The sequence below is a fragment of the Neoarius graeffei genome, chromosome 8 (assembly GCF_027579695.1).
Source record: "Neoarius graeffei isolate fNeoGra1 chromosome 8, fNeoGra1.pri, whole genome shotgun sequence".
Taxonomy (NCBI): domain Eukaryota; kingdom Metazoa; phylum Chordata; class Actinopteri; order Siluriformes; family Ariidae; genus Neoarius; species Neoarius graeffei.
Window position 1 is genome coordinate 66,300,681 of NC_083576.1, and position 23,161 is coordinate 66,323,841.

General features: G+C 43.7%; 1 protein-coding gene across 1 annotated transcript in view; it reads right to left on the bottom strand.

The window, feature by feature from the left end:
- ppargc1b (peroxisome proliferator-activated receptor gamma, coactivator 1 beta) overlaps positions 1-22,714 on the bottom strand; it is an 86,237-nt gene extending 63,523 nt beyond the window's left edge. Inside the window, exon 1 of the mRNA XM_060928042.1 lies at positions 22,615-22,714. Within this exon, the coding sequence (XP_060784025.1) occupies positions 22,615-22,695 (81 nt within the window). The 5' untranslated portion in view covers positions 22,696-22,714. The remainder of the gene's footprint in view (positions 1-22,614) is intronic.
- Positions 22,715-23,161: the final 447 nt, after the last annotated feature.

Below are 23,161 nucleotides of genomic sequence, written 5' to 3' on the forward strand. Positions count from 1 at the left end.
AACAGCATGTGACTGGCCTCTCGTATCCCACCATGCTGACAGATTTAAAAGGCATTTACATAAGCCTGACTTCCATTTCCTTTTAGAGTATTTAACATTATACTTTTCTCGTTAGGCCACATGACAGAGGATGTTACTATTATTTATTGGAGTTGCTGTTACAATAGCGTAAGAGGTGCAATAATCTTTCTCTCTTCTTTTTTCAAATAAAAACAGTCGTTCACTGAAAACTGAAACAAATACTGTATTCAGAAAACTATCAAGGAAGTATATCAGAGTATAAATGTGTTTTTTTTTCTTCTGTAAAATAACCTCAGAAGAACTATGTCCAGAGGAATCAATAAGCAATCAGAGCCAGGTTGGATCCCTCTGAAACCTGCACCAATGTTTGTTTTTCCTCACCTGAGGAGACGCATCCCTTAAACCTCCACCATCTCTAAGATAAGGTCTGCATGACGAAATTTTTAGAAATGCCTTACAGTAACGCACTACCTATTTTGCCAGATTTTTGTTATTAAAAGGGGTTTCGGACTCTGGCAATACAAACACACAGAGTCTGATCAGGCTGAATGTGCTGCAGTTTGTGTGATTGTATGTAAAAACCAAATATTCAAATGTATGCAGTGAAAATGCTAACGTGACCCAATGAGACTGCTCTGTCTTTTTCGAAAACCTAGTAAGGCTGGAAATAGGGTCATGCATAGCCTCTGTGCATCAGGGAGCTGCTAGAAAAGCACAAGCAGAGCTGAGAGAATACATGGGAAGACTGATGGAACAGATGAATGAAAACGACTGCAGAATTTAAGCTTTAGACAAGGAGGAAAAAACTAGCAATGGAGAGTCTTGGGGAAATTTGCCTCGACGATTATTAAACAAGATAAGCTGCCTCTTCTCTACTTTCACATACCCATAATGCCTTGGGGGGTAACCAGGCGCTATATTTGTTTACCAAGTGAGAAAACCTTGGTCATTTCTTCGAATTCACATGGGGAAAAATGACTTTTGCTGGCCACCAATTTGTTCGAATCACCGTAAAAGGAATCCTGATTTAAAGTTTTATAGAATACCTAAAGAAGCTGAGCGTCAAAAAGCGCGGTTAGACAGAATTCGGTGTCAAAATTTTACACAGACAGACAACACGCGACTGTGTTCTGTACACCAGTAATGGAGTAAAGTCTGATGATCCAAGTCACGAAGCCTACAACCCCTCTGTCTTTGTGTTTAGTCATAAAAAGTGCGAAAACCAAAAAACAAGGGTAAGGCAAAGAACTGAAAAGAACAACTTTATTGAAGGATCAACTCCCAAAACAAAGCGCAAACGATGCAGTGTACCGTAAGTTAGTTTACATGTACGGTACTTCGCTTTTTAGTGTTTATGTAGGTAGGTCGAATGTAGTATTTGACCCTGCAGTCTGAACTAGGGCTGCACGATGAGAAAATTGTAATCACGATTATTAATCACGATTATTCTTGATGTTAGGGAAATCACTTAAATTTTATTTCACTATATTCAAACAAACAATATGAACAGCTTTCAGTGCAGAATGAAATTTAAAAGAGAAATTCTGATTTCCAAATGACAAATAAATGAAATTTATCCAAGAAATTACCAAAGGATGAAGGAACTGAAAACTCAATTGCAACAATTACATTGCATTATACTGAGGCCTACAAGTTTTTAGCTAGAAAGACCAGCCTATCAACATGCTCTGGCTTTAAACATGAGCGAACGCAGGTCACAACATTGCCTCTAGTGCTAAATAGTCTGTTGTTCCGACATAGTTAGCTTTTCTCTCTCACCTCAATCTGTTACCTACAGTACTCTCACGCTATCACCCCTTGAAGAAGATAACGCTGCACTGAAGCTCTGCGCACTTGCCAGTGTTGCCAGATACTGCTGACGTTTTCCAGCCCAAAATATGGTTAAAACCCGCCAAAATGCACTTAAAACCTCCCAATTAGGCGGGAAACCGCCAATCTGGCAACACTGCACTTGGCTTGCTTGCTTATTTAGGCGGAGTAATGAAACCTTACATGCGTCGGTTCGCCCCCTAATGGTTTGGCGGAGTACTAGTCAAAAAGTGCTTGATCAGATATGCAGCAGAGCTCGGATTTTAAATGGAAATAAATCGCGATTTTAATTTAATTTAATCGTGGCTGCCAAAATCGCGATTTTCGATTAAATTCGATTAATTGTGCAGCCCTAGTCCGAACAGCTTCCTCTAACAGCCCAAAGATTGTCGTAATCTGGTAGCATATGAGCTCGAGTGAAGGAAATCAAAATCAACTTCAACTTAAAAAAATGTGACAGTTCTGCTGTGTTTGCAGTACTTACTTGACTGAGTGAATCCCTTGCTTGTGTTCCCATGCACAAAGCAGTTTGTATTTTCTTACGGCTTTCTCGTCGTAACCAGCACCCAGTAGAAACGATTTCACTGTGGATTCTTCTATGATCAGTGTCGATCTTTCTCAGTTCTTCTGCCAATCTTTTAACTTCTGCAAGTCAGTCATTGTCGGAACACCCGTGTTGACAGATGAAGAAGGCTGCTGATTCACTGTCACCCGAAGCGGAGATGTTCAAAGCGTTTGATACGATTTTTACCGACTGATTTCTCAAAGTCCACAGAAAAGGCTTTGCAGGTTTATTTCAGTTCTGGTTTAGTTAGTTTTGACTTTTCTTTGAAGGTTTGAGGGAGATTTAAATTCGAAAGATTACGGTCAGTGTGCGACGCCATGTTGTTTTAATTTGTTTATATTTTCATTACCCCCCAAGGTGCAACGCATTGGGGTAATGTGAAAGTTGTCAATAACAACTGAAACCAGAGCCTGTCTAGGAGATTTAACGTTCATTCTTCAGAAAGTGAACACCTTCACTTAAAGGAAATCTTCACCTGTCGTAGATGCTTAACTACCATGCTGTCATAACCGTGTTGCACAATCTCCCAGTTTTGCCTTTTATTTCCTTGTAGCACTGCATTTTGCTGACTTACACAACGTATGACAGTGATGCAAAATATCTGGAATACTTCCTGAATGGAAACACACCTATTCTGATTCTCACATCCAGATAATTTACAGGTCTCTACTCGTAAAGAGCACGTTACTGTTCCAACAGCTCCTCTGCTCTATCCCCGACACAATTTCAGACAAAACCAGAAGGCGGTGAGATCATGAAAATCTGCTTTGCAAAAGGCCGTATCAGAACAGAGGAGAAGAAGAAAATTCAGATATTTGGGACAGTGCCATAGTAAGCACATGTTCTGGACATAGTAGGTACTTAAAGCACAAGCAACAATGATATACAGTCTTGAATGAGATTATCTTTGCCTTTATCTTGTTAAGATGCTGTATTTTTAAATGAGCCCATAAGAGACTTGAGTAAAGCCAGTTCATGCCTGCTAACTCTGGCAAAGTAACAAGTGATCATTTATTTTCTGTGTATATACAGTACGTGACAGAGTAAAGGTGATGATACACGGGCCAACTTTTTGGGCAATGTTGTTGGGCAATTGCACTTCGACACTTTCCCATTGAGATTGGACAACATTATTTCTATCTGAACGATTTTGATCATTTTGGGCAACTTTTTAAGATCACCTAATCAGAGCACTAGCAGCGAATCACATGACCACCTGAGTGCTTCTGAAATTTTCAGCAAAGATGGCGGCATCTCAAAGGCAGTGGAGCGAAGAAAAAGAGAGACAACTTGTATCTTTTTATGCCGGTAAGTTATGTGTAAACCCAAAGTGGTGAATTTACCTCATCAAATGCTTAGAAAACCAACAGACATCTATGATCCTCAGGTTGTAATTAAGACATCGATTTTTCGCAGCTAAGTGTAAACTGTCGTTAGCTAACCACCGCTCCATAGAGATTGAATGGGATTTAGCTAACTAGCGGTGGTTTTTGCTAACATAGTTAGCTGTAAGTTATCACTAGCTATGCAGGGATAATGCTAGCTCACTTGCGTCAAGTTAAAAGTGATTGGCAGCTCATGATTCTTTTTTTTTTATGAGTTGTAAAAGAGATTATCTAATGGCCCTTTTCCACTACCCTTTTTCAGCTCACTTCAGCCCAACATGGCTCGCGTTTCGACTACCTCAGAGCAGCACAACTCAGCTTGCTTCAGCCCTGCTCAGCACCCAAAACTCGCACGGTTTTGGAGTGGGGCTGAAGCGAGCCAAACCGAGCCGAGTGGGGCTAGGGGCATGAGGAGACACTCCCCTGTGCACTGATTGGTGAGGAGGAGTGTCCTCACATGCCCACACACGCCCCGCGAGCACGCTGGGATCTGTAAACACCGTAAACCCGGAAGAAGAAGAATTACGAATTACGAGAATTTCTGAAGCCTTATGCGCCTCGCTTCATCTATACGCTCTTGCCAGTATCTGTTGGCGTTGTCGGTGACAACAAGCCACAGCACCAAGACCAGCAACACTAACGACTCCATGTCCTCCATGTTTATTGTTTACTATCCGGGTCGTGAGACTACCGCTTAAAAGGTCACTGATGTCACTGTTTGCGCCGTCTAACGACATCACGTGACGTCCACCCACTTTCGCTAACTCCACCCAATGTGTCCACCCACTTCCAGCCAGCACGGTTCAGCGCAGTTGTAGTCAAAATGCAACTCCAACAGCCCCACTCAGCTCGACTCAGCCCAACTCAGCACGGCACGGCTCAGCCCAACTCAGCTGCGTTGGTAGTGGAAAAGTGGCATAAGTGACAGCTGTAAATGTTTCAGTGTCTATCTTTGCAGTGTCCATCTCCCTGGCAAGAGATTTGCTCTTATCTGTGGTGGGTTTCCCAAAAGCCTCTTAACGCTAAGAGAATCTTAACTAGGAGAGAGAGTGTTCATTGTGCTGCTCGATCTACCATTTAATGATGATCTTTGTGCTACGATGCTTTTGGGAAACTCGGCACTGACTGGTTGCTGCCAATTGTCTATTGCCTTAATTAGTTGCCCTGTGTCTCACCTCGTTAACAGTGCAACGAGTGAAGTTTGAATTGAAACTTGATTAACTCTATGCAAATTAGTAGGCATGTAACGATATATCATGGGATGATAAATCATGATACAAATTTGCGACGATTCGAATCAATGAAATAAAAAATGACAGATATTATCAGGTGCAAGTACTTAGTTTTTCCTAGCTGTAATTGTGTTTTTTAGACAGCAGATGGCACAATAACGTACAATAACTGGAACGTGCATGACTTCACTCTCGGCGGAAGTAACACAGCTCTAATGCCACAAAAACACACAAAAAACAGATCTAAAATCAGAAAGAGCTGTTGTGCGATTGACTGGACAAATCGATTTAACAAGAAATAGGAGCTCTCTTTTCACAACCTGTTGAAAGCCAAAGAAAAGAGAAGAAAACAGAGGAAATGTTTAAAAAGTTTATTTAGGAAAGGCGCATTTATTATTAACTTTTTTCATTTTTAATGAAAGGAATATTTTAATTAGTAGGCTATTATATTTTACGCCAACCTTCACAAATAATTATTGCTGGTTATTCAGAAAATGAAGCAAAAATGTCTTTTTATTTAAGAAAAGGAATAGTTATTGCTTTTTTTTGTCATAAAATTTTCTTCATTTAATTTTTTTGGCTCAGCCTTTTGGCTGAGGACCTATAGAGACACCTGTCTGTATGTGTAAGAGTTCGAGCGTGTTTAAGAAGATAATTGGCGTGCCAGCCTCAGGTAGTTATTCCACAGTCACGGTGTGGTGCGACTGCGTACTGACTACGTACAGTAAGTGCCATGTTACATAACTTCAGACTGTGATGTAAGCCTCCATAGTGCGCTGTCTAGGAACGGAACAGATTTTGCAACGTCGGTTCGAATCCTGGCGTCGACGTATTTCTGAGCGGCCTATTTTTTCCTATTTATGTACCGTAGCTTCTATCTCCCAATCAGACAAAGGCTGAGCTCAGACAAAGGCTGAGCTCAGACCTGCACAGGTCTCTAGTTTTATTTTAAATATCATGAGAAAATCAAATCATGAGCCCAATATCATGAATTGAATCAGATTGTGAATCTAGTGATTCGTTACATGCGTACAAATTAGGTATCCAAGCAACCAATCCAAACAACTGATTTAAATGATTCCTCGGCTGGATCCTACAATGTACATAGCATACCATCGCATAAAAGCTAGTACGAAACCTCGAATGTAGCATGTTAATCAAAGCTCAATACATTTTAAACAAATGAGAAGTGTATAAGGCGGCACGGTGGTGTAGTGGTTAGCGCTGTCGCCTCACAGCAAGAAGGTCCTGGGTTCAAGCCCAGCGGCCGAAGAGGGCCTTTCTGTGCGGAGTTTGCATGTTCTCCCCGTGTCTGTGTGGGTTTCCTCCGGGTGCTCCGGTTTCCCCCACAGTCCAAAGACATGCAGGTTAGGTTAATTGGTGGCTCTAAATTGACCGTAGGTGTGAATGGTTGTCTGTGTCTCTGTGTCAGCCCTGCGATGACCTGGCGACTTGTCCAGGGTGTACCCCGCCTTTCGCCCATAGTCAGCTGGGATAGGCTCCAGCTTGTCTGCGACCCTGTAGGACAGGATAAGTGGCTACAGATAATGGATGGATGGATGGATGGATAAGTGTATAAATCCTATAGTGAGCGCCTAGAGTTTCTCGCTGGAACTAACACAAATACTGAACAGTGCACTGGAACAACACACTGGACAGTGACACGAGTAACTTGTCACTTGTTAGTGTGAACATAGCCCAAGACACTATCTTCCGAACAGAGCTTGTTATAAACTTGAGTAAAACCAGTCCATACTGGCTAAGAATGTGACAAACTGCAGAGCTGTTGTCATTCTAGTGCTAGACAAGTCGGCCAAGCCGAAAGTTCAGTGCTGAATTAGGTCACATGCACGGAAGGAGACGTGGGAAATGTGTTCAGCTGCACCTGATTCGTTGGAGCCTCATTGTCCTGCCAGGTTGCTTCAATAAAGATAATGAAATTGTAAAGGTATTGTTTGTAGGTGTTTGGCTAAAGGCCCAGCAAGTCAGAAGTTCACTTCACTACTCAGGAGAGACAGCCCTACTGAAAGACTTCTGAGGATTAGTAATTTTCCGCAAGCAGTACACCATGTTGAGGATCATTGTTGCTCTGGGAGGAGCCAGTCGTCTCACCTCTGCCATTCCTTGGTCTCTTTGGTCTGAATGGAAAGTTTTGCAGAGGCATGAGTAGTAGCCTGCACCCTTATGAATGCTGCCAGTTTCCAAAAACCACGGAATAGTGTTGACTAAATCTCTGTAGCCCACAGCAACACGTTTATCTGCCAACTCATGTCCATGGTATTCCTCTGGGTGTTACTCCTCTTGCTCTACTATGTAAGGCGTTCCTAATGTCAGTGGGCAAAACTTTGAGAAATGCACAAATGAATGCTCGAAAGAAACATCATTTATGTTTTAGCAATCCACATGGTCTTACTGATTTATCTGAGATGATTAAAAGGGAACTGAAGTCATTTTTAAACTTGTTTTATTTCTTAACGTGTTATTCAAGTACGTTTTCGGTTTTAGTAACCTTATATCGTGACTCGTATTGGCAACTAATTGCAATTAAATATTATACTTATTGGCCTATTTGGTTTTTAGCCGTGTTGAATGCAGCTCGTTTGGTTCACGGCAGGCATCATTTATCCGCGCGATCTTCACGAGACTTGGAAACGTCAAGTGTCAGCCAGGTGTCAGTGCCGCCATTTTGAAAACTGTTTTCCAAACGAAATATTGCACAAAAACGAGCTTAAATGACAATTACTGCCTATTTTTTTCAAACTTTCCTGATTGCTATCAAAACAAACAAAACTTCCAGCGTGATTACGTCAGCATTCGAAAGAGGGCACGAGCGTCTTTTGACAACCATGGTGTCCGAAATCGCTCCTTACTCACTACATATTGGGGACGCCATTTTGTAGTGCTGTCCAAAACCTTAGTGAGGATTATTTACACCCTATATAGTGCACTCAAAGTATCCCACAATGCATCACGAAAAGTAGTGTACAACGATGGTCACTAACCAAAGCAATATATCCCATTATGCATTGCGGTCGCACTGAAAGAAATCAAATTAAAAGTCTCGAATTTGATTTAATAAAAGGTAATGGCAAAGAAGAAAGTATTCAGCCTTGATTTAAAAAAAAAAACTGAAAGATGCAAGTACTTTGTATTTATTAATTGTAGGAAATACACTCAGTATAATATGGATTTATCACAAAAACACATGCATGTATTTATTATTTTGAAAACCCACCAGCTGACTGACCTGGCACGTTTTTTGTGCGACAGTAATGATGTAAATACCAGCATGACAGACTTGTGTCCGAAAGCGTTATTTCATTTTACCAATGATTTCACTATATAGTTCTCATTCCTTATATAGGGAGTAGGGAACGAGTGAGTGATTTTGGACACAGGGAACGTTGGCAGATGTCGGTCACTTTGATTTCCGCTGTACGTTTTATTTCCGTCCTACGATGTCTCGCACAGGTCTCAATGAATCTCGTTTATGGCCATTGCTTTGACATATGGACTGATATATTACATAGCGTATTTCAAACACTCATAACTTGCTATAGCAGTGACAAAATAGCGATCAAAAATGCGTTCCTATATTTAATAAAATTAGATAAATAGAATTTTGATAATAAAAAAATTTGCCTGATGCTTTGTGGTTCTTGAAATCACCAAGTATTTCAGATCATAGGATGCACCCCAGGTTCAACCTGAGGTCAACTGTGTGCAGAGTCCTTAGCAACTCCACTAAGATAAGAAGATAAAGATAAGAAGATCTTTATTATCCCACAGTGGGGAAATTTCCTGTTTGCAGCAGCACAGTGGATAGCAGCAGAAGAGGACATATCAAGACACAAGTAAAAAAAAATTATATTATATTAAAAAAGCAAAAAAAAAAAAAAACCCTAACTACTGTTTAAATAAAGTGCTTCATGGCTTTCTGTTGTCCCACATGAGGCTTTACTAGTCTGAGCTTGCCCTCCCTTGATGTCATCACCATGGTGGGGCTTGGTGTGCTGTTCCTCTACCAAATGAAAACATGTGGAAATTTCCTGCCAGTTGAACTGATTCACTGTTGTGGCTTATGCAAGCTAAAAACAAAGGCTATTCTCATGGCAGGAGCCAACAAAGAGACGACTAATAGAGTATATACAGACATTTGGTTTAGCGCAAGATTGGTGGGCGATGAAAAAAATATAGTTATAGGATTGTGACGCCAATAGTTGCAGTATTTTATGCAAAATAGTTTTAAAAAAAAAGATCAGATGAAAGGGGTTTGACAGAACACAATGATTAAAGGGGAACTGAAGTCATTTTTAAACTTGCTTTATTTCTTAATTAATGTGTTATTCAGGGGCGGCACGCTGGTGTAGTGGTTAGCGCTGTTGCCTCACAGCAAGAAGGTCCGGGTTCGAGCCCCGTGGCCGGCGAGGGCCTTTCTGTGTGGAGTTTGCATGTTCTCCCCGTGTCCGCGTGGGTTTCCTCCGGGTGCTCTGGTTTCCCCCACAGTCCAAAGACCTGCAGGTTAGGTTAACTGGTGACTCTAAATTGACCGTGAATGTGAATGGTTGTCTGTGTCAGCCCTGTGATGACCTGGCGACTTGTCCAGGGTGTACCCTGCCTTTCGCCCGTAGTCAGCTGGGATAGGCTCCAGCTTGCCTGCGACCCTGTAAAACAGGATAAAGCAGCTAGAGATAATGAGATGAGATGAATGTGTTATTCAATTACATTTTCGGTTTTAGTAACCTTATATCATGACTCGTATTGATGATTACTGCCTACTTTTTTCAAACTTTCCTGATTGCTATCAGAAGAAACAAAACTTCCAGCTTGGTTACGTCAGCATTCGAAAGAGGGCGCACGCGTCTTTTGACAGCGTTGGCAGATGTTGGTCACTTTGATTTCCGCTGTACGTTTTACTTCCGTCCTACGATGTCTCGCACAGGTCTCAACGAATCTCGTTTACGGCCATTGCTTTGACATATGGACTGATATATTACATAGCATATTTCAAATACTCATAACTTGCGATAGCAGCGGCAAAATAGCTATCAAAAATGCATTCCTATATTTAATAAAATGAGAAATAGAATTTTGATAATAAAAAATTTGCCTTCAGTTCTCCTTTAAGAGCATGAACCCTCTACCCTGCAGACTTCTATAATTCACCCACCTGTCACCTGCAGAAGTTCTCTGATGACTCTGCTACCATTGGCGTCATCACAGATGGGGACGACAGGGAGTACAGAGGACTGTTGTAGGACTTTGTGGACTGGTGCCAGCGAAACCACCTCCAGATCAACGCAGGGAAAACTAAGGAGTTGGTGATGGATTTTCACAGGCGCTCCCCCACCCCAAACACACACACACCAGTGAGCATCCAGGGGAAGAACATTGAGCTGGTGACATCTCATAAGTACCTGAGTGTTCACCTGAACAACAAACTGGACTGGACTGATAACACCACAGCACTGTACAGGAAAGGTCAGAGCAGGCTGTATCTGCTACGGAGATAGACTCAGGTCTATTGGAGTGCAAAGGGCACTCCTGAAGACCTTTTTTGACACTGTGGTGGCGTCAGCCATCTTTCAAGGCGTGGTTTGCTGGGAGAGCAGCATCTCCACAGCTGACAGGAAGAGGCTGGACAAACTGATCAGGAGGGCCAGCTCTGTGCTGGGATGCCCCCTGGAGCCAGTGGAGGTAGTGGGTGGGAGGAGGATGATAGCTAAGCTGTCATCTATGATGGAGAACGACTCCCATCCCCTACAGGACTTACTCACTGGACTGCAGAGCTCCTTCAGTGGGAGGTTGCTTCACCCTAAGGCCAAGTTTACATTAGACCGTATCTGTCTCGTTTTCTTCGCGGATGCACTGTCCGTTTACATTAAAACGCCTGGAAATGCCGGGAAACGGGAATCCGCCAGGGTCCACGTATTCAATCCAGATCGTGTCTGGTCCGGTGCTGTGTAAACATTGAGAATACGCGGATACGCTGTGCTGAGCTCTAGCTGACGTCATCATCGGACAACGTCACTGTGACATCCACCTTCCTGATTCGCTGGCGTTGGTCATGTGACGCGACTGCTGAAAAACGGCGCGGACTTCCGCCTTGTATCACCTTTCATTAAAGAGTATAAAAGTATGAAAATACTGCAAATACTGACGCAAATACTGCCCATTGTGTAGTTATGATTGTCTTTAGGCTTGCCATCCTTCCACTTGCAAGTGGTAAGTGACTTGCGCACAGCGGCTCAGTCCCGAATCACTGCTCGTGCACTACACTCGCGTGCTCTGTGAGCTGCGCAGGGCCGGAGTGCGCACCCTCCAGAGGGCACTCGCTGTTCAAGGCGGAGTGATTTGGAGCGCAGCCGCTGAGGAGGAAGCGATGAGCCGCACTGACACATTTCAACTTACGTGCCGAATTAGTCATGTGATTAGCGTATCCATGTATTGGCGTTGCTGTGTGCACGCGAATCGTGTATTGGCGTTGCTGTGTGCACGCTAATCGTTTTTAAAAACGTTAATCTGATGATCCGCTGATACGGTCTAATGTAAACCCCACCTAAGTGTGTGAAGGAGCGTTACCGCAGATGATTCCTTCCTGCAGCTGTTAGACTGTACAACCAGCACTGCTCACAGTAGACTCTCATCTGTATGTTTGTCAATATTGCATCGGGGGTTTTTTCCTGGGGTTTTTTTTCCCGTTTTATCTTTCGCAATTACGACCACCTGGTATGTGCAATAAGTGTGTTTCATCGACTTCATAATTCCTCTAATTTAGTATTTATCTTAGGTATATTTTTTCTTTTTAATGTATGTGTAATTACATATTTTATATATATTTTAAATTTTTTTTTAATTGTGTCTTGATACGTCCTCTTCTGCTGCTATCCATTGTGCTGCTGCAAACAGGAAATTTCCCCATTGTGAGATAATAAAGGTCTTATCTTATCTTATCTTATCTTAATTAGGGTCAGTCTTTATCTTACTCCTCCAGTTCATGGTGTCTTCACGTTTCTATTGCCTCACATTTTGTGATGCATGCATCATTTATAGTGGTAGAAAATATGTCCCGACAATTAACTAGCTGCTTGAACACACAGTGCTTTCACTCTTATCCTACAGCGGGAGATTCAGACTTTAATCACTGATCAATCTTTGGAGAGCCCAGAGAAAAAAAATATGATAGCTCCAGACGCAAAATGAGCAAGTGAACGTTCTGATTTCTGGAATAATGACTGAATGTTCTGTGCTTTACAACGAACTACAGTGAATCCATGCTGTCGTATGTTTTACCCTCTTGCGCCAAAATGACCTGAGGACAGACTGCAGTCTGCTAGAAAATGCGCTGTCCGCATTTATTTATTTCACACGATAAGCAGGTGGGGGAATGATACTGTTAACGCATGACACACCTGCAGCCTTTTTTAGATTGCAAATTTGCTGGCTCAAGCCAGTCTAGCCTCGCAAATGATGACCAATGCAAACGATGACCTCGACTGCCTGGCCAACCTCAGGTGGGTTTCAACTTCAGAGCACCTGCTTTCATCAGCTTTATCCGTTTAGAAATACTGATTCTGACTACAGCGTCATTAATAATTAACAGTAATGAAGAAATAACATTCATCTAGATTAAACCAGTTGAGGAACAGGCAAACTTCAGCGTTGATTAGCGTGCAACATTTGAAACAACTGAAAAATAAAACTGCTATAAATCAGCACTATATAACACATTATAAACAGTGTAAAAGCTCTACTCTGCTCCTGACCATTGGCTGAAATGTGAAATAATGGATCTACGGAGGCAAAATTCAACACAAAAACACATCAAGCAGCCAAAAACAAAAAAGTTAAGAAAACAAAGGAGAGAATCATACAGGCCACACCCATCATGTGCCATCACAGGGCTTTCATTAAGGACAATAAACCCCATTTATCAAGCTGAATATGAACAGATTTATTCATTAATCTTTCATAAAAGCATTCACACAAGAAATTTCATGTTCATTGAACATTTATCCATCCATTATCCATAACCTCTTATCCTGTGCAGGGTCACGGGCAAGCTGGAGCCTATCCCAGCTGTTCTATGGGCGAGAGATGGGGTACACCCTGGATGAGTTGCCAGGTTATTGCAGGGCTGAAACATAGAGACAAACAACCATTCACATCTATGGTCAATTTAAAGCTACCAATTAGCCTAACCTCCATGCCTTTGGACTGTGGGGGAAACCGGAGCACCCGGAGGAAACCCACGCAGACACAGGGAGAACATGCAAACTCCACACAGAAAGGCCCCTATCGGCCACTGGGCTCGAACCCAGAACCTTCTTGCTGTCAGGCGACAGTGCTAACCACTACACCACTGTGCCGCCCTCATGAACATTTAGCTAGCTGAAAAAACATTCATATCAATGTTCATACAATATGTGTAAACTCACATATCAGGTGACCTGCTAATGTACACCTGCAATGCTGCTGCATTATTATTTCTCCACGTTTAAAGGAGAACTGAAGGCAAATTTTTTATTATCAAAATTCTATTTCTCATTTTATTAAATATAGGAATGCATTTTTGATAGCTATTTTGCCACTGCTATAGCAAGTTATGAGTGTTTGAAATATGCTATGTAATATATCAGTCCATATGTCAAAGCAATGGCCATAAACGAGATTCGTTGAGACCTGTGCGAGACATCGTAGGACGGAAGTAAAACGTACAGCGGAAATCAAAGTGACCGACATCTGCCAACGTTATCAAAAGACGCGCGTGCCCTCTTTCGAATGCTGATGTAATCAAGCTGGAAGTTTTGTTTCTTTTGATAGCAATCAGGAAAGTTTGAAAAAAGTAGGCAGTAATCGTCATTTAAACTCGTTTTTGTGCAATATTTTGTTTGGAAAACAGTTTTCAAAATGGCGGCACTGACACCTGGCTGACACTTGACGTTTCAAAGTCTCGCACAAGTCTCGTGAAGATCGTGCGGATAAGTGACGCCTGCTGTGGACCAAACGAAATAAATTCAACATGGCTAAAAACCGAACAGACCGATAAGTATAATATTTAATTGCAATTAGTTGCCAATACGAGTCACGATATAAGGTTAATAAAACCGAAAACGTAATTGAATAACACGTTAATTAAGAAATAAAGCAAGTTTAAAAATGACTTCAGTTCCCCTTTAAATAGCTTATTTATTTCAATTTTACACCGAAATGTAATAAAAATTTTGTGAATCCCATTGAATAATTTGAAAGAAAAGAATCCAAAACAAATCCATTACTTAAGACTAGAAAAGCACTCGGAGAGCGCAGACCTCCGCCAAGAATCCTTTAAAAAATTCCGGGATCCAGACGGTGATCCGGATCACCGCCAACATTTAATGGATTGTTACTTGTCCCCAGTCTCACCTCTGGAAAAAATTTCAGAGCAATCTGTTCATAACTTTTTCCGTAATGTTGCTAACAGACAAACCAACAAACAAACCAACACTACCGAAAACATAACCTCCTTGGCGGAGGTAACAAGTAACACTAGCTGCCACTGCAGGACGTTTTAGTGCACGCCATGCTTACAAGGCACTCTTTTTACCATTTAGTCATCATTTTGTTGTTTTCAGCTCTTTGCGAGCTTTTCCTTTTATGGATTTTTGTGGGTGTTACGAAATATAAATCAACTGTGCGGAGAACTCGCTTGGTAATTTACAGGGAATTTATCAACACAAGCAAGTATGAAGAAAATCAGCATGGCCAAAACTTTCTTAAATCTGGTGGCCATTTTGAGAAAACATTTACACAACTTGACTAAAAGACTGATAAATGAGGCCCAATATACAGTACCAGTCAAAAGTTTGGACACGCCTACACATTCATAGGTTTTTCTGTATTTTGAACATTCTTTACATTGTCGAACAATACTGAAGACATCAAAACTATGAAATGACATCTGAAACATATATGGAATTATGTAGTAAACAAAAAAAAAGCATTAAAAAAAGGAAATTCATATTTTAGATGTTTCAACGTAGCCAGCATTTACCTTGATGACGCTTTGCACGCTATTGGCATTATCTTAACCAGCTTCATGAGGGAGTCACCTGGAATGATTTTCAATTAACAGGTGCCTCGTCAAAAGTTAATTAGTGCAATTTCTTGCCTTCTTAATGTGTTTGAGATCAAACAGTAAATAGTAAATAATAAAAATACAGTAAATAGCCCCGTTCTATAACTGTAGTAATCCATATCATGTCAAGAACTGCTCAACTAAATAAAGAGAAACGACATCCATCATGGGCAGCACGGTGGTGTAGTGGTTAGCGCTGTCACCTCACAGCAAGAAGGTTCTGGGTTCGAGCCCCATGGCCGGCGAGGGCCTTTCTGTGTGGAGTTTGCATGTTCTCCCCATGTCCGCGTGGGTTTCCTCCGGGTGCTCCGGTTTCCCCCAAAGACATGCAGGTTAGGTTAACTGGTGACTCTAAATTGACCGTAGGTGTGAATGTGAGTGTGAATGGTTGTCTGTGTCTATGTGTCAGCCCTGTGATGACCTGGCGACTTGTCCAGGGTGTACCCCGCCTTTCGCCCGTAGTCAGCTGGGATAGGCTCCAGCTTGCCTGCGACCCTGTAGAACAGGATAAAGTGGCTAGAGATAATGAGATGAGATGAGACATCCATCATTACTTTAAGACATGAAGAAGTGTCTTTTAATTAATAAAAATAAAGAAAAAACATTGAATTAGAAGGCATGTCCAAACTTTTGACTGGTACTGTGTATTAATAATAACGTATAGATCACAGGATCAAGAATGTTGAAGTACAAACTGGGAGGCAGAACAAAATTCATCCATCCATCCATTACCTGTAGCCGCTTATCCTGTGCAGGGTTGTGGCCAAGCTGGAGCCTATCCCAGCTAACCATGGGTGAGAGGCGGGGTACACCCTGGACAAGTCGCCAGGTCATCACAGGGCTGACACATAGCCACAGACAACCATTCACACTCACATTCACACCTATGGTCAATTTAGAGTCACCAGTTAACCTAACCTGCATGTCTTTGGACTGTGGGGGAAACCAGAACATCCGGAGGAAACCCACGCAGACACGGGGAGAACATGCAAACTCCAAAACAAAATTCAGACCGTCATTAAGAATGATGCCTCATGAGGCAAAGAGAAAGTATCTCACTTCATTTGAGACATATAACTGGAAACTCAAAGCAAAGGTTAACCTTTGATGCCAGATGTCAGCTGACGATGGATTACTCTATCAATTATTGATATTTAATCCCCTTCCAGTCCACAATAAGAATTGCTCGCACACACACACACCTCTCTGAACCCCCTGAGGCTCTGCTTAAACCTCTATGACAAAATCCAGAAGATTGAATGTAGGAAGCAGACACTGTAAATAACTATTTTGAGTGTCATCGCACATCAGTGCAAGTGGCAGCATATGCATGAGAGCATTCTGCTTAGTAACTGGGGTGAAGATGGCAATGAAAATCCAGAAGATGACGTGTAACATAACTTAAATATATTTCAATTTGCATGATGCGATCCCAAATTCAATATTACTCTCAGTTCATTCTCTTGTCTTACAAATTAATGCCCATAGATATCAAATTTCTTGCAATTTACAGTACAACCAAAGTGGAATCAAATGGAACGAGCCAGCTTCCTGCCATAATACCAATCTCGGTATTTTAATCAGGCACGCTTGTGATGTTTTTCCAAGCTGAACACCACCACGAGGGGGAAGGAGGTATGGAAATTCTTAAGAAAATGTGTGGCCACAGAGAACATTGTGTTCCTTTTTAAAAAGGATGTCACTTCTGTTTGTTTATGGTGACAAATGGGCAGAAGAATTCTCAGTGACGCTGCACGTTAGCTTCCACTTGTGTTAAGACGCCTTGAGTTAATAAGTTAAGGGTGCAAATACATTTTCTTGACTCTCATCAAGCCAGGTGACTCAGCCCATATCATGAAAGCAGTACACATAGCACTGCAGTGCTGCACATCACGACAGCACAGTTGGTCTAGAAAGCCTGTCAGCCTGAGAGATGCTGCAGCATATTTCATCTCTAGCTAAGCGAATCCCGAAATATATATATATATATATATATTTTTAAAGCAAAGTCTGGACATTTCAATTTAATTTAATCATAATAATCGCAGTATCAGTTTGTCTTGATCTTATCTCATGTCTTCTTCAGGCTTGGCTTCTGTATTGTCTGTTACACAATGACCTTCATCTACATGATTCCCTGTAACTGCCCATCCTTCATAAATCACCCAGTGCGTGAACATCTATGATGGAAAAGAAGTCATTAAACGTGTGATGAGCTCCGTTGCTAGGACTGTAAAAGTCCTCTGGTGTACACTCAGGTTAAATCAAATGTCAGACTCTCATGCAACCGTTTCATCAGCATTCACACTGACCTACATGCACACACTACATACACTATGTACACATGGAAGCCAGTTCGATTCCACTGTCACTTTGTTCAAGATTACTGCAAGATAGAAACATGCATGAAAAGAGAGCGAGTTAAACGGAAACCGTTCCGTTTTTGATACAATACAGATATCAAAGCATTAAGCAGCTGCTGTAGTGAGAGAATAGGTTAGCAACTTTTGTTTAGTTAGTTGCGGCTCACCGCAAAAGATGAATAATTACATTAATTAAAATAAATACAGAAAAAAACAGAATTAAATACAACCAAAAACAAAACAAGGTGGCAACATGGTGGCAAGGGACAATAACAGGGCTCGCATCCCAATTGAAAATGGTCCCTTATGCTAAAAAGGGATATATATATATATATATATATGCGGCACGGTGGTGTAGTGGTTAGCGCTGTTGCCTCACAGCAAGAAGGTCCTGGGTTCGAGCTCCGGGGCCGGTGAGGGCCTTTCTGTGTGGAGTTTGCATGTTCTCCCCGTGTCCACGTGGGTTTCCTCCGGGTGCTCCGGTTTCCCCCACAGTCCAAAGACATGCAGGTTAGGTTAACTGGTGACTCTAAATTGACCTTAGGTGTGAATGGTTGTCTGTGTCTATGTGTCAGCCCTGTGATGACCTGGCGACTTGTCCAGGGTGTACCCCGCCTTTCGCCCGTAGTCAGCTGGGATAGGCTCCAGCTTGCCTGCGACCCTGTAGAAGGATAAAGCGGCTACAGATAATGAGATGAGATATATATATGGCGGCACGGTGGTGTAGTGGTTAGCGCTGTCGCCTCACAGCAAGAAGGTCCGGGTTCGAGCCCCGTGGCCGGCGAGGGCCTTTCTGTGTGGAGTTTGCATGTTCTCCCCGTGTCCGCGTGGGCTTCCTCCGGGTGCTCCGGTTTCCTCCACAGTTAGCTTAACTGGTGACTCTAAATTGACCGTAGGTGTGAATGTGAGTGTGAATGGTTGTCTGTGTCTACGTGTCAGCCCTGTGATGACCTAGCAACTTGTCCAGGGTGTACCCCGCCTTTCGCCCGTAGTCAGCTGGGATAGGCTCCAGCTTGCCTGTGACCCTGTAGGACAGGATAAGCGGCTACAGATAATGGATGGATGTCACCTCAGCCTCATTAGGGTTTCTATAACCTTGTATGGGCTTCCTGTGGTTTGGGCGCAAAAACCCAGTTCTGCGCAAGCACAACACGATCACACTAGAAAGCATGGTCAAGCTGCCAGTGTAGCTGCAGTCTTTTTAGTTGCGAGGTACGAGTATTTCCTCATGTTAATAATTCGCCATGTCAAAACAAACGAAACTTTCCTCCTTCTTCCGACGTGAATAGAGGCACGCAATGTATTATATATTTTTTTCCATCAAAGTTGCATTTTGTGGCTTCGAAGAGAAGTTTTAGTGTGCTGTTTCTAGAACACATCAAGCAAACGTGGAAGAAACCGTGATAATGGAAGAGACGGTTTCTAAGCGACCTAAAACTAGTAATGGTAATTATTTTTTTGCTACATAATGTACTCAGGAGGTGGCATGGTTGTGTAGTGGTTAGCACTGTCGCCTCACAGCAAGAAGGTCCTGGGTTTGAGCCCAGCGGCCGGCGAGGACCTTTCTGTGCGGAGGTTGCATGCTGTCCACGTGGGTTTCCTCCGGGTACTCTGGTTTCCCCCAAAGACATGCAGGTTAGGCTAATTGGTGGCTCTAAATTGACCGTAGGTGTGAGTGTCTATTGCCCCTTTTCCACCAAAGCAGTTCCAGGGCTGGTTCGGGGCCAGTGCTTAGTTTGGAACCGGGTTTTCTGTTTCCAACGACAAAGAACTGGCTCTGGGGCCAGAAAAACCGGTTCCAGGCTAGCACCAACTCTCTGCTGGGCCAGAGGAAAGAACTGCTTACGTCAGCGGGGGGAGTGGAGTTGTTAAGACCAACAACAATAACAAGACCACGAAAGATCGCCATTTTTAAGCGACGAGAAGCAGCAGCTGTACAAACGCGAGGTCATCCATTATTATTATTGTTGTTGTTGCTGCTGCTTCTTCCGTGTTGTTTTTGCTTCGATATTCGCGCCAAGGTTTATGCAAACGTAGCGACGTAACTGCCGTATACAACGACGTAACTGACGTATACAGCAGGCTTTCGTCTAAACGGGGGAACAGGGGCGCTGCGCCCTCTTACTCTCGGCGTGCGCCCCCTTACCGACTCCGTGAAAACATCCCAGCAACACTACGTGACAATGTGTCTGATCATCAAATACGTTATAATTGCTCCAAAAATATTCCAATCATAGTAGATACACCGCCAGACGGTGCAAAAACAATCCGAATTGGCGTTTTCCAGACTGAGGCGCCATGTTGTTTACTTGTCGCGGCTGCTCTCGCGAGATTTTACATGGGTTACATACAAGGTCAGCTGACTTGTAGAGCGAGATTTCTTGAGACTGAATGACCTTTCACCCACCGGCGGGAGCTTTTGACAAGTAGTTCGCGAGTTGTTTTTGTTGACACTTGGGCATTTAAAGCTGTCATCCCGCGGCACAAAGCGGAAGAAAGCCAAAGACTGTCTGGGTCAGAAGATTACTTCTTTCTTTTTCAATGTTGACAGACAATTTGTTACAATTTCCCTCTCAGATAGCCTCAGAATGTCCCATTGGAGCATTTTTCAAAGGCTTTGCATGGCGGGGGGGGACAACCGGCACCATCTCCCCCCCCGCTTTGCTCCCTCACCATGGTGAGCGCCCTCATACTAAATTTTTCTAGAAAAAACCCTGTACCGCAACATAATGATGTGGCTTCCCTTAGCACCGCGAGCTATGGAAAAGCAAACTGGTTTTCAGCTGGCTCGCAAGTTGAACGAGTTGTGAACCAGCACCGGCCCCGAACCAGCCCTGGAACTGATTTGGTGGAAAAGGGGTATATGTTTCAGCCCTGTGATGACTTGTGGCCCTTTTCCACTACCCTTTTTCAGCTCACTTCAGCTCGCTTCAGCTCACTTCAGCCCGACACGGCTCGCGTTTCGACTACCAAAAACCAGCACGACTCAGCTCGCTTCAGCCCTGCTTAGCCCCTAAAACTCGCACCGTTTTGGAGTGGGGCTGAAGCGAGCCAAAGCGAGCCGAGTGAGGCTGGGGGCGTGAGCAGACACTCCCCTGTGCATTGATTGGTGAGGAGGAGTGTCCTCACATGCCCACACATGCCCCGCGAGCGCGCTGGGATCTGTCAACACCGCAAACCCGGAAGAAGAATAATTACGAATTACGAGAATTTCTGAAGCCTTATGCGCCTCGCCTCATCTATACGCTCTTGCCAGTATCTGTCCGCGTTGTCGGTGACAACAAGCCACAGCACCAAAACCAGCAACACTAACGACTCCATGTCCTCCATGTTTATTGTTTACTATTCGGGTCGTGAGACTACCGCTTAAAAGCTCACTGATGTCACTGTTTGCGCTGCTTAACGACATCACCTGACGTCCACCCACTTTCGCTAACTCCACCCAATGTGTCCACCCACTTCCAGCCAGCACGGTTCAGCGCGGTTGTAGTCGAAATGCAACTCCAACAGCCCCGCTCAGCCCGACTCAGCCGCATTTGTAGTGGAAAAGCGGCATTGGTGACTTGTCCAGGGTGTACCCCGCCTCTCGCTCACAGTCAGCTGGGATAGACTCCAGCTTACCCGCGACCCTGTAGAACAGGATGAGCGGCTACAGATAATGGATGGATGGATGGATGGAATGTACTCAGGCTACCAGTCAGTGTGTGACCCCCCCCCCTCCACCTTTGAAAAATCCTAGCTACGCCCCTGTATAATAATCACAATGCTACAGCCTTTGAATTTCCAGAAAGGATCAATCTGGCAACCTTGTACAAGTCGTGATCAGAGCTGCTCCACTTTTGCGCAACGCAGTGGAGGGAGCAGGAGAAGGCGGTCGGGGGGAGGAAGGGAGGACAGAGGGTTGGGTTGGCGCACGCGCGTCCGCCGTGACGTCTCTGCTCTTCACTACGTCGCACGCACGGCAGGGGCGAGCACGTGACTGCAGCAAGTTCATGTCACGAGAACGGAGTACTATTACACACACGCGCGCGCACACACACACACACCGGGCTGTTCGACCCGGTAACCCAGCGCGAGCGTAACCTAATCACTTTTTTTTTTAAATTCGTTTGTAACACTCTGTGCATTCATGCTGTAACCCTGGAGTTCACAGAAGGTTGAATTCCAGACTTGTTAAGACGCAAACCCTGCCACTTCAGTCATATTCATGCTGGTATTATTTCACATGCACAATCTACATCACCAACCTGGATCAAGCACCTTCTGCAACACTTGGTATTCAGGGCAGCATTCCCATTTCACACTGCACTTCCTTTCTATTTCATCATGCACCGGTGTAGGGGATTTGATCTCAGTCTCCAACAACGGATGAACTTTTCCTCACTTACGCAACGACTCTACCTAAGCCTATAGATGGTATATTAATTAATAATTAAAGCAACGCATCAGGTGACACAGTCAAAGCCCAGGAGGAGGCATGAATGAGAGCTGCTCTAAAAAAAAAAAGCATTAGAACCAGCAAACATCAGGATTTATTTATTTTACACACACACACACAGGTTACTAAACTAGTCTCCTGCAGGCATGCTCAGCCAGGAAGTATGTCTATCTGCTTAAATATTTGGAACACACAGCTCCAAAAAACAAAAACAAATCCAGCTTGTGCTGTGTAATTGCCTGAAGAGCAGTGTGGTCTCTGGAGTGCATGTCTCGCGCTCAGGGTCACCAGACTGGAGCACCCACGTGCGCGGCTTTCCTTTTCTTCTCCAACTCATTTCAAACTTTAAAACACCGGGTGATCAAAAGCGGCCCCTGCGCACCTCAGAGACATGTTCGGACAAACGAACCGTTCAGCCGGTGATGAGTTTATTTCCGGAACAAATTGTTTTTATTGAAATCGTTTGCTCCAAACTCCACGTGCAGCGCAGACGTCAGTGAGGCTCGAGACGCCGGCAGCAGCGCGCGCGAGCAGAGCAGAGACGCTCACAGTGAGCATCGCTCAGGAGCGCGAGCCGCAGCTGCACTGCAAAACACCGCGCGTGCGCCAAAAAAATTAATAATACTAAAGAAACCTGCTCTTAGAATGCACGAGCGTTCTTACCGGGCTTCTGGAGTTTTCTGTCAAGTAATTGAAGACGAAGGAAGAGAGCTCCTCATCTAACAGCGAAACGCAGTCCGCCATCTTCTAGAGAATGAGAGCCGAGGAGCGTGTGAGCGGCGGTATTACGACTTGGTTCTGGCTGCAGTGACGCTGATCCGCCGGCAGGGGGCGCTTACTGTTACACAACTGTTACAAAATGTATTTTGTAATGTATTTTGTAACACATAAAAAAAGTATTTTGTAACACATAAAAAAAGTATTTTGTAACACAGACTGACAACTGGCAGCACGGTGGTGTAGTGGTTAGCACTGTCGCCTCACAGCAAGAAGGTCCTGGGTTCGAGCCCCGTGGCCGGCGAGGGCCTTTCTGTGTGGAGTTTGCATGTTCTCCCCGTGTCCGCGTGGGTTTCCTCCGGGTGCTCCGGTTTCCCCCACAGTCCAAAGACATGCAGGTTAGGTTAACTGGTGACTCTAAATTGACCATAGGTGTGAATGTGAGTGTGAATGGTTGTCTGTGTCTATGTGTCAGCCCTGTGATGACCTGGCG